Source organism: Rhinoraja longicauda, chromosome 19 (genome assembly GCF_053455715.1).
Source record: "Rhinoraja longicauda isolate Sanriku21f chromosome 19, sRhiLon1.1, whole genome shotgun sequence".
In the NCBI taxonomy this organism is placed as follows: Eukaryota; Metazoa; Chordata; class Chondrichthyes; order Rajiformes; family Arhynchobatidae; genus Rhinoraja; species Rhinoraja longicauda.
In genome coordinates, this window is record NC_135971.1 from 9499215 (window position 1) to 9516155 (window position 16941).

At 47.4% G+C, this 16941-nt stretch overlaps 1 protein-coding gene across 3 annotated transcripts in view; it reads left to right on the forward strand.

The window, feature by feature from the left end:
* Positions 1 to 16941, forward strand: part of tmem268 (transmembrane protein 268) — a 55171-nt gene that overhangs the window by 15537 nt on the left and 22693 nt on the right. For all 3 annotated transcript variants that reach the window (XM_078416241.1, XM_078416243.1, XM_078416242.1), the window contains exons 2-4: positions 7785 to 8037; positions 13070 to 13156; positions 15430 to 15539. In XM_078416241.1, coding sequence (XP_078272367.1) covers positions 7935 to 8037; positions 13070 to 13156; positions 15430 to 15539 — 300 coding nt within the window. In that variant the 5' untranslated portion in view covers positions 7785 to 7934. The remainder of the gene's footprint in view (positions 1 to 7784; positions 8038 to 13069; positions 13157 to 15429; positions 15540 to 16941) is intronic.

The following is a 16941-nucleotide window of genomic DNA, read 5'->3' on the forward strand; positions in this document are numbered from 1 at the left end:
TAATAGACTGTAATCAAAAACTATCCTAAGCGTACCAGGGGCAATTTACCAAGGCAATTAGCCTACAAACCTGTACGTCTTTGGAGTGTGGGGGGAAACCCACACAGGTTTTGAAGCACTTCCCTCTGGAAGGCGACTCCGGACTGTCAAAGCAGCCACAGCCAGACATAAAAACAGCTTTTTTCCCCACGAGTAGCAGGTCTACTCAATAACCCAAGTCCGTAGTCTCTTTTTTGCTCTGGTTTATTTTCTGCCTCAGAATTCTCTGCCTCAGAAGGCGGTGGAGGCCAATTCTCTGAATGCATTCAAGAGAGAGCTAGATAGAGCTCTTAATGATAGCGGTGTCACGGGGTATGCGGAGAAGGCAGGAACGGGTTACTGATTGAGAATGATCAGCCATGATCACATTGAATGGCGGTGCTGGCTCGAAGGGCCGAATGGCCGCCTCCTGCACCTATTGTCTATTGTCACCCACGTGTTTAGACCGTAATGTTGTATCCTTATGCCCTGGGATGGCAGGAGTTTCATATGAAGAAAGACTGGATAGACTAGGCTTATACTCGCTGGAATTTAGAAGACTGAGGGGGGATCTTATTGAAACATATAAAATTCTTAAGGGGTTGGAGAGCCTTGATGCGGGAAGATTGTTCCCGATGTTGGGGAAGTCCAGAACCAGGGGTCACAGCTTAAGGATAAGGGGGAGGTCTTTTAGGACCGAGATGAGAAAACATTTCTTCACACAGAGTGTGGTGAGTCTGTGGAATTCTCTGCCACAGAAGGTAGTTGAGGCCAGTTCATTGGCTATATTTAAGAGGGAGTTAGATGTGGCCCTTATGGCTAAAGGGATCAGGGGGTATGGAGAGAAGGCAGGTACAGGTTACTGAGCTGGATGATCAGCCATGATCATATTGAATGGCGGTGCAGGCTCGAAGGGCCGAATGGCCTACTCCTGCACCTATTTTCTATGTTTCTATTGTTTTGATGTGGTTATGCTTTATTTTAAAAAAAATATATCATTTTTATTGCTTTTTCAAATAACATACAAAAACATTTAACATAACATAACATAACATAACATAACAAGGCACATCAACAGCAAGGTCACTTTTAGGCACCTAAAGGCACTTTAAATATAAAGGAAGTAAGGCACATTTCTGCTATAGTACATGTTTATTTATATATATATATATTTATAAACTGCTCGCACCTTTAATAACCTAACCAGACAATAATCGCAATGAAAATAAAGACAGTCAGCAGTTCACTACAAGGGCCTCAGTAAAATCTTTCCCCTCCAGAAATTTCATAAACGAGCCCCAAATCTTTTCAAAAGTGTCGTATTTCCCCTTAACTATATATGTACGTTTCTCCAAAGCAAGGCACTGCAGTAATCCATCAACCCAACTTTGCTTGTTTGGTCTATAAACTGATTTCCATGACAAAGCAATTTGATGTTTAGCTTCAAGCAGACAAAATATAACCATCTTCTTATCTGGATTGTTAAGTTTACAGCTTAGACAATAGACAATAGGTGCAGGAGTAGGCCATTCAGCCCTTCGAGCCAGCACCGCCATTCAATGCGATCATGGCTGATCACTCTCAATCAGTACTCCGTTCCTGCCTTCTCCCCATACCCCCTCACTCCGCTATCCTTAAGAGCTCTATCCAGCTCTCTCTTGAAAGCATCCAACGAACTGGCCTCCACTGCCTTCTGAGGCAGAGAATTCCACACCCTCACCACTCTCTGACTGAAAAAGTTCTTCCTCGTCTCCGTTCTAAATGGCCTACCCCTTATTCTTAAACTGTGGCCCCTTGTTCTGGACTCCCCCAACATCGGGAACATGTTTCCTGCCTCTACTGTGTCCAATCCCCTAATTATCTTATATGTTTCAATAAGATCCCCCCTCATCCTTGCTGGGAAACTCCCGAAAATACAAAGTTTAGGACAGAGTGGAAGCTTCTCTTTTGTGGCAATGGATAAAGTTGTTATTATCTCCTTCCCAAAGGCAATGAAACAAGCTACCCTCATGTACACCACATTTAATACACAGATCAGGTGTGTTAGGGTTAATGCCATGCAGTAAAACAGGAGTAATATGTAGTCTCATTATCCATTTGTACTTGAGACTGTAAACATATATCCTGCCATTTTTCTACAGTAATTTCTTCATCAAGATCTGAACACCACGCAAGCCTTTTATCTTCTGAAGATTCCTTTGCTGTTGCTATAATCATTTGGCAAAATCGTGAGATTTGGCCACCTGCCTCATGATGGGTTAAAGCCACCTTTTCTAAGGAGTTTTGAGTTGTCAGTCCGAGTGAGCTTTGCGTCTTTTTTTATGAAGTTTCTAATCTGGAGATACTTAAAAAAATGTTTTGAGTCAAGTCCAAATTTTTGTTTTACTTCCGCACGAGATGCAACACCTGTCCCTTTACCTCCCCCCTCAACTCCATCAAAGGACCCAAACATTCTTTCCAGGTGAGACAGAGGTTCACCTGCACCTCCTCCAACCTCATCTATTGCATCCGCTGCTCAACCGCACGAGATGCAACACCTGTCCCTTTACCTCCCCCCTCAACTCCATCAAAGGACCCAAACATTCTTTCCAGGTGAGACAGAGGTTCACCTGCACCTCCTCCAACCTCATCTATTGCATCCGCTGCTCTAGATGTCAACTCATCTATATCGGCGAAACCAAGCGCAGGCTCGGCGATCGCTTCGCTGAACACCTGCGCTCGGTCCGCATTAACGCCACTGATCTCCCGGTGGCCCAGCACTTCAACTCCCCCTCCCATTCCCAGTCTGACCTCTCTGTCATGGGCCTCCTCCAGTGCCATAGTGAGGCCCGCCGGAAATTGGAGGAGCAGCACCTCATATTTCGCCTGGGCAGTTTGCGGCCCGGTGGTATGAACGTCGACTTCTCCAACTTCAGATAGCTCCTCTGTCCCTCCCTTCCCCTCCTCCTTCCCAGATCTCCCTCTATCTTCCTGTCTCCACCTATATCCTTCCTTTGTCCCACCCCCGACATCAGTCTGAAGAAGGGTCTCGACCCGAAACGTCACCCATTCCTTCTCTCCCGAGATGCTGCCTGACCTGCTGAGTTACTCCAGCATTTTGTGAATAAATCGATTTGTACCAGCATCTGCAGTTATTTTCTTATACTACATGTCATTATAATATAAATCTACTCCGCCCATATCTTAAAAACCAAGCCGGACCCTGACGTGAGAGGACGCTGGCGTTGTTTATTCGCCGCTTCTCCGTTAGGATAGTTTGTCTGTTTGTTTTTATGTTATGATTGTTTATGTAAGCGCTTTGAGCTTCTGGAAAGGCGCTATATAAAATAAATGCTTATTATTATTATTATTATTATTATTAGTGCCTGGCATAAAGTTTCTATTTCCCCAGATTGGTGAAAATTGGGATAGAGGAGGATTTATGATTTATTCTTAATTGTTAACTGTATGATTGTGTAGTCATTTGTGAGCGGAGCACCAAGGCACATTCCTTGTATATGCACATACTTGGCCAATAAACTTATTCGTTCATTCATTCAGGTTTCGGGGAGAACGTGCAAACTCCGTACAGACAAGCTCCCGTGGTCAGGATCGAACCCGGGTCGCTGGCACTGTAAGGCAGTAACTCTACCGCTGCGCCACCGTGCCGCCCCTTTGAGTACTCTACACCTCTGACTGTAACTCAATGGGTGAAGGGATTAAAAGTACCATTAGCAAATTTGCAGATGATACAAAGCAGGGTGGTAGTGTGAACTGTGAGGAAGATGCTATGAGGTTGCAGGGTGACTTGGACAGGTTGTGTGAGTGGGCGGATGCATGGCAGATGCAGTTTAATGTGGATAAGTGTGAGGTTATCCACTTTGGTGGTAAGAATAGGAAGGCAGAGTATTATCTGAATGGTGTCAGGTTAGGAACAGGGGACGTACAATGAGATCTGGGTGTCCGAGTGCATCAGTTTCTGAAAGGAAGCATGCAGGAAGAGCAGGCAGTGAAGAAAGCCAATGGAATGTTGGCCTTCATAACAAGAGGAGTTGAGTATAGGAGCAAAGAGGTCCTTCTGCAGTTGTACAGGGCCCTAGTGAGACCGCACCTGGAGTACTGTGTGCAGTTTTGCTCTCCAAATTTGAGGAAGGATATTCTTGCAATTAAGGGCGTGTAGCGTAGGTTTACTAGGTTAATTCCCGGAATGGCAGGACTGTCACATGTTGAAAGACTGGAGCGACTAGGCTTGTATACACTGGAATTTAGAAGGATGAGAGGAGATCTTATCGAAACGTGTAAGATTATTAAGGGGTTGGACACGTTAGAGGCAGGAAACATGTTCCCAATGTTGGGGGAGTCCAGAACAAGGGGCCACAGTTTAAGAATAAGGGGTAGGCCATTTAGAACCGAGATGAGGAAAAACCTTTTCAGTCAGAGAGTTGTGAATCTGTGGAATTCTCTGCCTCAGAAGGCAGTGGAGGCCAATTCTCTGAATGCATTCAAGAGAGAGCTGGATAGAGCTCTTAAGGATAGTGGAGTCAGGGGGTATGGGGAGAAGGCAGGAACGGGCTACTGATTGAGAATGATCAGCCATGATCACATTGAATGGCGGTGCTGGCTCGAAGGGCCGAATGGCCTCCTCCTGCACCTATTGTCTGACTCAATGGGTTCCAAGTTCAGGAATTGGCCAATGGCTGGGGATATGTTTCGCTCAGCTGCTCAGTCTAAAATTACCTGGCACCATCGTCGAAAAGTGGTGTTGCAATTTAGGAATGAGATGACAAATTCCTTCACTCGGGGGATGTGAAACTTTTGAAATTCCCCTCGCTGGGAGGGCTTATAAGCCTGACATCGGCAGACTTTAGTTCCCACAGTCGTACAAGGAGAAAGTATGTCTGAGAAAATGCTGAGAGGAAATCAATGTCCATCTCCTTATTGATAACAAAGGAAGATACCTCCACAAATTCAGGGATAGTTTCTTCCTAGATGTTATCAGGCAACTAACGTGCTCCAAAGACGAACAGGTTTGTATGTTAATTGTAAATTGTCCCGTGTGTGTGTGTGTGTGTGTAGGATAGTATTAGTGTGCAGGGATCGCAGGTCGCTGCGGGCCTGGTGGGCCGAAAAGCCTGTTTCCATGCTGTATCTTTAAACCAAACTAAATTGAAACATCCTATCACCGACCGGAGAACGGTTCTGACCGAGCATCTACCTCGTTGGAGACCCTCGGACTATCTTTAATCGGACTTTACTGGACTGTATCTTGCACTGAATGTTATTGTCTGCTTTGAAGAAGGGTTCTGATTTGAATCATCAGCTATTGCTTTTCTCCAGAGATGCTACCTGACCCGCTGAGTTACTCCAGCATTTTGTGTCTATCTCCACTATCAACCAGCATCAGCAGTTCCTTCCTACACTAAATGTTATTCCCTTTATCCTGTATCTATCTGTACACTGTGGACGGCTTGATTGTAATCGTGTATCGTTTATCTGGCAATAGTCAATAGGTGCAGGAGGAGGCCATTCGGCCCTTCGAGCCAGCACCGCCATTCAATGTGATCATGGCTGATCATTCTCAATCAGTACCCCGTTCCTGCCTTCTCCTCATACCCCTTGACTCCGCTATCCTTACGAGCTCTATCTAGCTCTCTCTTGAATGCATTCAGAGAATTGGCCTCTGAGGTAGAGAATTCCACAGATGCACACCTCTCTAACTGAAAAAGTTTTTCCTCTTCTCACTTCTAAATGGCCTACCCCTTATTCTTAAACTGTGGCCCCTTGTTCTGGACTCCCCCAACATTGGGAACATGTTTCCTGCCTCTAACGTGTCCAACCCCTTAATAATCTTATACGTTTCGATAAGATCTCCTCTCATCCTTCTAAATTCCAGTGTGTACAAGCCTAGTCGCTCCAGTCTTTCAACATATGACAGTCCCGCCATTCCGGGAATTAACCACGCTGACAGGATGGGATACAACAAAAAATCTTTTCGCTGTTCCTCGGTACACGTGACAATAAACTAAAGTAAAGTAAGAAAATAACTGCAGATGCTGGTACAAATCGAAGGCATTTATTCACAAAATGCTGGAGTAACTCAGCAGGTCAGGCAGCATCTCAGGAGAGAAGGAATGGGTGACGTTTCGGGTCGAGACCCTTCGTCAGTCTGAAGAAGGGTCTCGACCCGAAACGTCACCCATTCCTATCTCCTGAGATGCTGCTTGACCTGCTGAGTTACTCCAGCATTTTGTGAATAAAAACTAAAGTAAAGGATCTGTTGACCACACGGCCTTGTTCTCCTGTTTCTGGAGTTCTTAATCAAGTTTCATAGCTGTAAAGGAAGGCCAAGCTGCAATATCAAAGTTGCCTTCCATCTTTTGTTTCACTGCTATCTCTCAGCTTCCCTTTATTTAGTCAGAGGGTGGTGAATCTGTGGAATTATTTGCCACAGAAGGCTGTGAACGGCAAGTCAATGGATATTTTTAAAAGGCTGGGATGGAAAGATTCTTGATTAGTACGGGTGTCAGGGGTTATGGGGAGAAGGCAGGAGAATGGGGAGAAGACCTGGGTGTCATGGTGCACCAGTCATTGAAAGCAAGCGTGCAGGTGCAGCAGGCAGTGAAGAAAGCGAATGGTATGTTAGCATTCATAGCAAGAGGATTTGAGTATAGGAGCAGGGAGGTTCTGCTGCAGTTGTACAGGGCTGTGGTGAGACCGCACCTGGAGTATCGTGTAGTTTTGGTCTCCTAATCTGAGGAAGGACATTCTAGCCTTAGAGGGAGTACAGAGAAGGTTCACCCGATTGATCCCTGGGATGGCAGGACGGTAGCGCAGCGGTAGAGTTGCTGCTTTACAGCGAATGCAGCGCCGGAGACTCAGGTTCGATCCTGACTACGGGTGCTGCACTGTAAGGAGTTTGTACGTTCTCCCCGTGACCTGCGTGGGTTTTCTCCGAGATCTTCGGTTTCCTCCCACACTCCAAAGACGTACAGGTATGTAGGTTAATTGGCTGGGTAAATGTAAATGTAAAAATTGTCCCTAGTGGGTGTAGGATAGTGTTAATGTACGGGGATCACTGGGCGGCACGGACTTGGAGGGCCGAAAAGGCCTGTTTCCGGCTGTATATATATGATGATGATGATGATGACTTTCATATGAAGAAAGACTGGATAGACTAGGCTTATACTCGCTGGAATTTAGAAGACTGAGGGGGGATCTTATTGAAACATATAAAATTCTTAAAGGGTTGGAGAGGCTAGATGCGGAAAGATTGTTCCCGATGTTGGGGAAGTCCAGAACCAGGGGTCACAGCTTAAGGATAAGGGGGAAGTCTTTTAGGACCGAGATGAGAAAACATTTCTTCACACAGAGAGTGGTGAATCTGGAATTCTCTGCCACAGAAGGTAGTTGAGGCCAGTTCATTGGCTATATTTAAGAGGGAGTTAGATGTGGCCCTTGTGGCTAAAGGGATTAGGGGGTATGTAGAGAAGGCAGGTACAGGTTACAGAGCTGGATGATCAGCCATGATCACATTGAATGGCGGGGCAGGCTCGAAGGGCCGAATGGCCTACTCCTGCACCTATTTTCTATGTTTCTAATGGGGTTAGGAGGGAGAGATAGATCGGCCATGATTGAATGGCGGGGTAGACATGATGGGCCGAATGGCCTAATTCTGTTCCTATCACTTGTGACCTGATGATCTTCTTCGTGAGATACTATTCCCTTTGAAATGTGAAAAAAAACAAAAAAAATCTGATTTTTGTTTTGTAATCTTTATTTTGCTTTAGGTTGGCCGGGCCTCAAGATGTACCATTATCGAAGTGAAACGTTGGGTATCGCTGACCAGCAGTGAATCTGAAGACGTGCGGCCTTAAAGCCATGGTTGAAGCTTCAGCAAAGCAAGATCCTGCTGCATTGCGCGGGCAGAGAATAGGGTGATGGCAATGTACAATGGCGGGGAAAACATCTCACCAGCTCGATCCTCTGTCACGTCATTTGAGGCTGTTGTGGAAGAGCCTGACCTTATTCACTGGATAAATGGTAACTAGTGGCATGGTGGCGCGGCGGTAGAGTTGCTGCCTTCCAGCACCAGAGACTCACCTTCGATCCCGACTACGAGTTTAGTTTAATAAAATAACTGCAGATGCTGGTACAAATCGAAGGTATTTATTCACAAAATGCTGGAGTAACTCAGCAGGTCAGGCAGCATCCCGGGAGAGAAGGAATGGGTGACGTTTCGGGTCGAGACCCTTCTTCAGACTGATGTCGGGGGGCGGGACAAAGGAAGGATATAGGTGGTGACAGGAAGATAGAGGGAGATCTGGGAAGGGGGAGGGGAAGAGAGGGACAGAGGAACTATCTAAAGTTGGAGAAGTCGATGTTCATACCACCGGGCTGCAAGCTGCCCAGGCGAAATATGAGGTGCTGTTCCTCCAATTTCCGGTGGGCCTCACTATGGCACTGGAGGAGGCCCATGACAGAAAGGTCAGACTGGGAATGGGAGGGGGAGTTGAAGTGCTCAGCCACGGGGAGACCAGTTTGGCCAACGCGGACCGAGCGCAGGTGTTGAGCGAAGCGATCGCCGAGCCTGCGCTTGGTTTCACCGATGTAAATAAGTTGACATCTAGAGCAGCGGATGCAATAGATGAGGTTGGAGGAGGTGCAGGTGAACCTTTGTCTCACCTGGAAAGACTGTTTGGGTCCTTGGATGGAGTTGAGGGGGGAGGTAAAGGGACAGGTGTTGCATCTCGTGCGGTTGCAGGGGAAAGTGCCTGGGGTTGGGTTGGTTTGGGTAGGAAGGGACGAGTGGACCAGGGAGTTACGGAGGGAACGGTCTCTGCGGAATGCAGAAAGTGGAGGGGATGGGAAGATATGGCCAGTGATGGGGTCCCGTTGGAGGTGACGGAAATGTTGGCGGATGATATGTTGGATCCGCTGGCTGGTGGGGTGGAAGGTGAGAACGAGGGGGATTCTGTCCTTGTTGCGAGTGGGGGGAGGAGGAGCATGAGCGGAGCTGCGGGATATTGAAGAGACCCTTCTAGACCCGTTTAGTTTAGACATGCAGTGCGGAAACAGGCCCTTCGGCCCACAGAGTCCTCACCGACCAGCAATTCCTTGGCATTAACGCTGACACACACACACACACACACACACACACACACACACACACACACACACACACACACACACACACACACACACACACACACACACACACACACACACACACACACACACACACACACACACACACACACACACACACACACACACACACACACACACACACGCACACACACACGCACACACGTAAAGCACATTTAAAAACAACCCATGTTGTCCAAAGTGCTGTACATCAGTCCATGTACTAAGAAACGAACATACAATGGCACACAAACCATACATAAACAGTTCACAGCGCCCCCTCAGAGGGCCTCAAACACTAGGGAGTAGAAATAGGTTTTGAGCCTGGACTTAAAGGAGTGGATGGAGGGGTCAGTTCTGATGGGGACTAGGAGCTGCAACCGCAAAAGCGCGGTCACCCCTGAGCTTAAGCCTACACCGCGGGATAGTGAGTAGCCCCAAGTCGGCCGACCTGAGGGACCTGGAGATAGAGTGGTGGGTTAGAATATTTTTGATATAGTGGGGGGTGGGTGGGGGGGGGGGGGTGCGTTTAAGGCTTTGTATGTGAATAGGAGGAGCTTGAAGTTGATTGTGTACTGTACTGGGAGCCAGTGGAGTGGTATACACCTGCACGTCTTTGGTGGATTGTGGGAGGAAACCAACGATCTCAAAGAAAACCCACACAGTCACGGGGAGAACGTACAAACTCCGTACAGGCAGCGCCCGTGGTTGGGATCGAGCCCGGGTCACGCAACTGAGGCCGCCCAAAATTAGCCTGTCTACGGTGCTGTCTGTACGGAGTTAGCACGTTTCTCCCTGTCAGCACGCCGGTTTTCTCCTGGTGCTCCGGTTTCCTCCCACACTCCAAGGACGTACAGGTTTGTGGGTCAATTAGCTTTGAGAAAAATTGTAAGTCGTCCCCGCGTGTGTAAGATAGTGCTAATGTACGGAGGTCACTGGTTGGCCCATACTCAGCGGGCCGAAGGGCGGCACGGTGGCGCAGCGGTAGAGTTGCCGCCTTACAGCGAATGAAGTGTCGGAGACTCGGGTTCGATCCTGACTACGGGCGCTGTACTGTACGGAGTTTGTACGTTCTCCCCGTGACCTGCCTGGGTTTTCACTGAGATCTTCGGTTTCCTCCCACACTCCAAAGACGTACAGGTATGTAGGTTAATCGACTGGGTAAAATGTAAAAATTGTCCCTAGTGTGTGTAGGATAGTGTTAATGTGCGGGGATCGCTGGGCGGCGCGGACTTGGTGGGCTGAAGGGCCTGTTTCCGCGAGTACTGTGTGCAGTTTTGGTCTCCAAATTTGAGGGAGGATATTCTTGCTATTGAGGGCGTGCAGCGTAGGTTTACTAGGTTAATTCCCGGAATGGCGGGACTGTCATATGTTGAAAGACTGGAGCGACTAGATTTGTATACACTGGAATTTAGAAGGATGAGAGGGGATCTTATCGAAACGTATAAAATTATTAAGGGATTGGACACGTTAGAGGCAGGAAACATGTTCCCAATGTTGGGGGAGTCCAGAACCAGGGGCCACAGTTTAAGAATAAGGGGTAGGCCATTTTGAACAGAGATGAGGAAAAACTTTTTTAGTCAGAGTTGTGAATCTGTGGAATTTTCTGCCTCAGAGGGCAGTGGATGCCATTTCTCTGAATACATTCAAGAGAGAGCTGGATAGAGCTCTTAAGGATAGCGGAGTCAGAGGGTATGGGGAGAAGGCAGGAACGGGGTACTGATTGAGAATGATCAGCCATGATCACATTGAATGGCGGTGCTGGCTCGAAGGGCCGAATGGCCTTCTCCTGCACCTATTTTCTATTGTCTATTGTATCTCTAAATCTAAAAATCTAAAATCTTACGCGCAGTATCTCTGAACTAAACTAAACAAAACTAAAAAAAGACGGTCTGTATCTGGAATGAGTTGTAGATGAAGTGTTGGAAGTGACTACAACTGCAACTTTGAAAGGACATTTGGAGAGATATATGGATCAGAAGTGTTTTGGAGGGCTATGGGGCTTATACAAGACCAATATGCCAACTTGGCCAATATGGACAAGGTGGGCCGAAGGGCCTGTTCCTGTGCTGTACAGCTCAGTGACTGCTCTCTGGACTGGGGTTTGGACCCAGAGGAAAGAGTGCATCTTGTAGAGTCTGCCAACAAGACTGCTGATATTAGTCACAATGCACCTTCATGTGAATTGCTGGGAGGTCACATTACACTTGGCTTGTAAATGTAACAGTGACCTGAAATGTGCTGTCTAAAACGAGAGTGGAAGCTAATTCAATGGTAATAAGCAAGAGGAATTTTGAGAAGGACTTGCAGGTCAAGGGACTAATTGAATAACTCGTAGTGTAAGAAAATAACTGCAGATGCTGGTACAAATCGAAGGTATTTATTGACAAAATGCTGGAGTAACTCAGCAGGTCAGGCAGCAGCTCAGGAGAGAAGGAATGGGTGACGTTTCGGGTCGAGACCCTTCTTCAGACTGATGTCAGGGGGGCGGGACAAAGGAAGGATATAGGTGGAGACAGGAAGATAGAGGGAGATCTGGGAAGGAGGAGGGGAAGAGAGGGACAGAGGAACTATCTAAAGTTGGAGAAGTCAATGTTCTTACCACTGGGCTGCAACCTACCCAGGCGAAATATGAGGTGCTGTTCCTCCAATTTCCGGTGGGACTCACTAAGGCACTGGAGGAGGCCCATGACAGAAAGGTCAGACTGGGAATGGGAGGGGGAGTTGAAGTGCTCAGCCACCGGGAGATCAGATTGGTTAACGTGGACCGAGCGCAGGTGTTGAGCGAAACGATCGCCGAGCCTGCGTTTGAATAACTCTGAGAGTTGATGTGGCCTTGTTATTTCTCTCTGCATCATTCTTTTTCCTTCTTTCCTCTCTCTCTCTCTCTCCCTTCATTTATACATGACTCGACAATATCTTTCCTATAACATGGTTCCCAGATCTGAACACAATACTCTAAATGTGGTCTCACCAACGTTATTAAATTTTAAAAGACATTTGGACAGGTACATGGATAGGATAGGATTAGAGGGACATAGTTGATCCATTGACACGTTAGAGGCAGGAAACATGTTCCCAATGTTGGGGGAGTCCAGAACCAGGGGCCAGAGTTTAAGAATAAAGGGTAGGCCATTTAGAACGGAGATGAGGAAAAACTTTTTCAGTCAGAGAGTTGTGAAGCTGTGGAGGCCAATTCTCTGAATGCATTCAAGAGAGAGCTAGAAAGAGCTCTTAAGGATAGCGGAGCCAGGGGGTATGGGGAGAAGGCAGGAACGGGGTACTGATTGTGGATGGCGGGACTTACATATGAGGAAAGACTGGATAGACTGGGCTTGTACTCGCTGGAATTTAGAAGACTGAGGGGGGATCTTATAGAAACATATAAAATTCTTAAGGGGTTGGAGAGGCTAGATGCGGGAAGATTGTTCCCGATGTTGGGGGAGTCCAGAACCAGGGGTCACAGCTTAAGGATAAGGGGGAAGTCTTTTAGGACCGAGATGAGAAAACATTTCTTCACACAGAGAGTGGTGAGTCTGTGGAATTCTCTGCCACAGAAGGTAGTTGAGGCCAGTTCATTGGCTGTATTTAAGAGGGAGTTAGATGTGGCCCTTGTGGCTAAAGGGATCAGGGGGTATGGAGAGAAGGCAGGTACAGGCTACTGTGCTGAATGATCAGCCATGATCATATTGAATGGCGGTGCAGGCTCGAAGGGCCGAATGGCCTACTCCTGCACCTATTTTCTATGTTTCTATGTTTCTATGATCAGCCATGATTACATTGAATGTAATGGCTCGAAGTGCCGAAGGGCCTACTCCTGCACCTATTGTCTATTGAACCTGTATCTGTGCTGCATAAATTTATGACTCAATCTTACCTCCGTGTGTTATACGTCACCGATTCCCATCTCCTGATTTTTCCCTGCTAGATCCAAACAGATTAGGCAGCAGCAGCAGCAGCAGCAGCAGCAGCAGCACCAACGATCCAGAGTGTTACTCCACATCAGAGAGACCAGGTGAGTTTAAGAGTCAAGCATCCAGAGTCGATTGTCATACGTAAAGTTGTGCGAGTGGGCGGATGCATGGCAGATGCAGTTTAATGTGGATAAGTGTGAGGTTATCCACTTTGGTGGTAAGAACAGGAAGGCAGAGTATTATCTGAATGGTGTCAAGTTAGGAAAAGGGGACGTACAACGAGATCTGGATGTCCTAGTGCATCAGTCACTGAAAGGAAGCATGCAGGTACAGCAGGCAGTGAAGCAGGCACGGTAGCGCAGCGGTAGAGTTGCTGCTTTACAGCGAATGCAGCGCCGGAGACTCAGGTTCGATCCTGACTACGGGTGCTGTACTGTAAGGAGTTTCTACGTTCTCCCCGTGACCTGCGTGGGTTTTCTCCGAGATCTTCGGTTTCCTCCCACACTCCAAAGACGTACAGGTATGTAGGTTAATTGACTGGGTAAATGTAAAAATTGTCCCTAGTGTGTGTAGGATAGTGTTAGTTTGCGGGGATCGCTGGGCGGTGCGGACTTGGTGGACCGAAAAGGCCTGTTTCCGCGCTGTATCTGAAATATAAATATGAAGAAAGCCAATGGAATGTTGGCCTTCATAACAAGAGGAGTTGAGTATAGGAGCAAAGAGGTCCTTCTGCAGTTGTACAGGGCCCTTGTGAGACCGCACCTGGAGTAATATGTGCAGTTTTGGTCTCCAAATTTCAGGAAGGATATTCTTGCTATTGAGGGCGTGCAGTGTAGGTTTACTAGGTTAATTCCCGGAATGGCGGGACTGTCATATGTTGAAAGACTGGAGCGACTAGGCTTGTATACACTGGAATTTAGAAGGATGAGAGGGGATCTTATCGAAACATATAAGATTATTAAGTGGTTGGACATGTTAGAGGCAGGAAACATGTTCCCAATGTTGGGGGAGTCCAGAACCAGGGGCCACAGTTTAAGAATAAGGGGTAGGCCATTTAGATCGGAGATGAGGAAAAACCTTTTCAGTCAGTGTTGTGAATTTGTGGAATTCACTGCCTCAGAAGGCAGTGGAGGCCAATTCTCTGAATGCATTCAAGAGAGAGCTCGATAGAGCTCTTAAGGATAGCGGAGTCAGGGGGTATGGGGAGAAGGCAGGAACGGGGTACTGATTGAGAATGATCAGCCATGATCGCATTGAATGGTGGTGCTGGCTCGAAGGGCCGAATGGCCTCCTCCTGCACCTATTGTCTATCTGTCTTCCACTCTACTCCATTCTCTTGCCTGCTACCATAACCCTTGACTCCCATACTAATCAAGAATCCATCTATCTATCTAAGCCTTAAAAAAAAATGTCCATTGACTTGGCCTCCACAGCCTTGTGTGGCAATGAATTCCACAGATTCACCACCCTCTGACTGAAGAAATTCCCTCCTCATCTCATTCCTTAAAGGAACGTCCTTTAGAAACATAGAAACATAGAAAATAGGTGCAGGAGTAGGCCATTCGGCACATCGAGCCTGCACCGCCATTCAATATGATCATGGCTGATCATCCAACTCAGTATCCTGTACCTGCCTTCTCTCCATACCCCGTGATCCCTTTAGCCACAAGGGCCACATCTAACTCCCTCTTAAATATAGCCAATGAACTGGCCTCAACTACCTTCTGTGGCAGAGAATTCCACAAATTCACTACTCTCTGTGTGAAAAAAAAATTCTCATCTCGGTCCTAAAAGACTTCCCCCTTATCCTTAAACTGTGACCCCTTGTTCTGGACTTCCCCAACATCGGGAACAATTTTCCTGCATCTAGCCTGTCCAACCCCTTAAGAATTTTGTGAGTTTCTATAAGATCCCCCCTCAATCTTCTAAATTCCAGCGCGTACAAGCCGAGTCTATCCAGTCTTTCTTCATATGAAAGTCCTGCCATCCCAGGAATCAATCTGGTGAACCTTCTCTGTACTCCCTCTATGACAAGAATGTCTTTCCTCAGATTAGGAGACCAATACTGTACGCAATACTCCAGGTGTGGTCTCACCAATGACCTGTACAACTGCAGCAGAACCTCCATGCTCCTATACTCAAATCCCCTTGCTATGAATGCCAACATACCATTCGCTTTCTTCAGAGTCTGCTGCTCCTGCATGCCTACTTTCAATGACTGGTGTGCCACGACACCCAGGTCTCGTTGCATCTCCCCTTTTCCTAATCGGCCACCATCCTGAGGTTCTGGCCTCTGGTCCCAAGGCATGCACTTTCTTGATCTCCGACCATCTTCCTTTGGCAAAGAGCAAACCTCGCACGATTTGTGTTGCAGAGTTGTACAATGGCCGCACGCTGCTGGTCCTCGCGTCCGGCGGTCCTTGGTGGACTCGTGGATTCGATCTCGAGTCATGCGAGGAAGTTCTCTCCGGATTTGGGATCCAGGTACGACACCTACCTTACTTTGTGCAACGGTCCCTGCTTTTGTAATGGAGAATTCAGACAGGTACAGCATGGAAACAGGCCCTTCGGCCCACTGTATCCACGCGGACCACCGACCACACTAGTCCCATGTGATCCCACTTTCCTATCCACTGCCAGCAGACCAGGAGCAATTTACAGAGGGCCATTTAACCAACAAACCCCGAGCGTCTTAATTCCCGGAATGGCGGGACTGTCATACGTTGAAAGACTGGAGCGACTAGGCTTGTATACACTGGAATTTAGAAGGATGAGAGGAGATCTTATCGAAACGTAAAAGATTATTAAGGGGTTGGACACGCTAGAGGCAGGAAACAAGTTCCCAATGTTGGGGGAGTCCAGAACAAGGGGCCACAGTTTAAGAATAAGGGGTAGGCCATTTAGCACTGAAATGAAGAAAAATGTTTTCAGTCAGAGTTGTGAATCTGTGGAATTCTCTGCCTCAGAAGGTAGTGGAGGCCAATTCTCTGAATGCATTCAAGAGAGAGCTATATAGAGCTCTTAAGGATAGCGGAGTCGGGCGGTATGGGGAGAACGCAGGTACGGGGTACTGATTGAGAATGATCAGCCATGATCACATTGAATGGCGGTGCTGGCTCAAAGGGCCGAACGGCCTCCTCCTGCACCTATTGTCTATTGTCTATTGAATTGGCCTCCGCTACCCTCTGTAGCAGAGAATTCCACAGATTCACAACTCTCTCTGTCAAAAAGTATTTCCTCATCTCAGTCCTAAATGGCCTTCTCCTTCTTCTTGAACTGTGACCCCTGGTGCCTTGACTCCCCCAACATCGGGTGCACCTATAAGCCGCAGTGAGTGCTCAGAATATTCTCCCAGCAGACTTACTGTGTGTTCTGGTGATGGGTACCGTGATAGACAACATGTTTACACCTCCTGTAATAATCTCCGATGAATTGCTCGTGCCGTTGGTAATGACGGCTGATAACTATCTTTGAAGCGTGACGGAGAGCAAATGTGGTTATTCACAAAAACTGCTGCAGCCCAACTCGAGCACATCACAGACAATAGATAATAGGTGCAGGAGGAGGCCATTCGGCCCTTCGAGCCAGCACCGCCATTCAATGCGATCATGGCTGATCATTTTCAATCAGTACCCCGTTCCTGCCTTCTCCCCATACCCCCTGACTCCGCTAACCTTAAGAGCTCTATCTAGCTCTCTCTTGAATGCATTCAGAGAATTGGCCTCCACTGCCTTCTGAGGAAGAGAATTCCACAGATTCACAACTCTCTGACTGAAAAAGTTTTTCCTCATTTCAGTTCTAAATGGCCTACCCCTTATTCTTAAACTGTGGCCCCTTGTTCTGGACTCCCCCAACATTGGGAACATGTTTCCTGCCTCTAACGTGT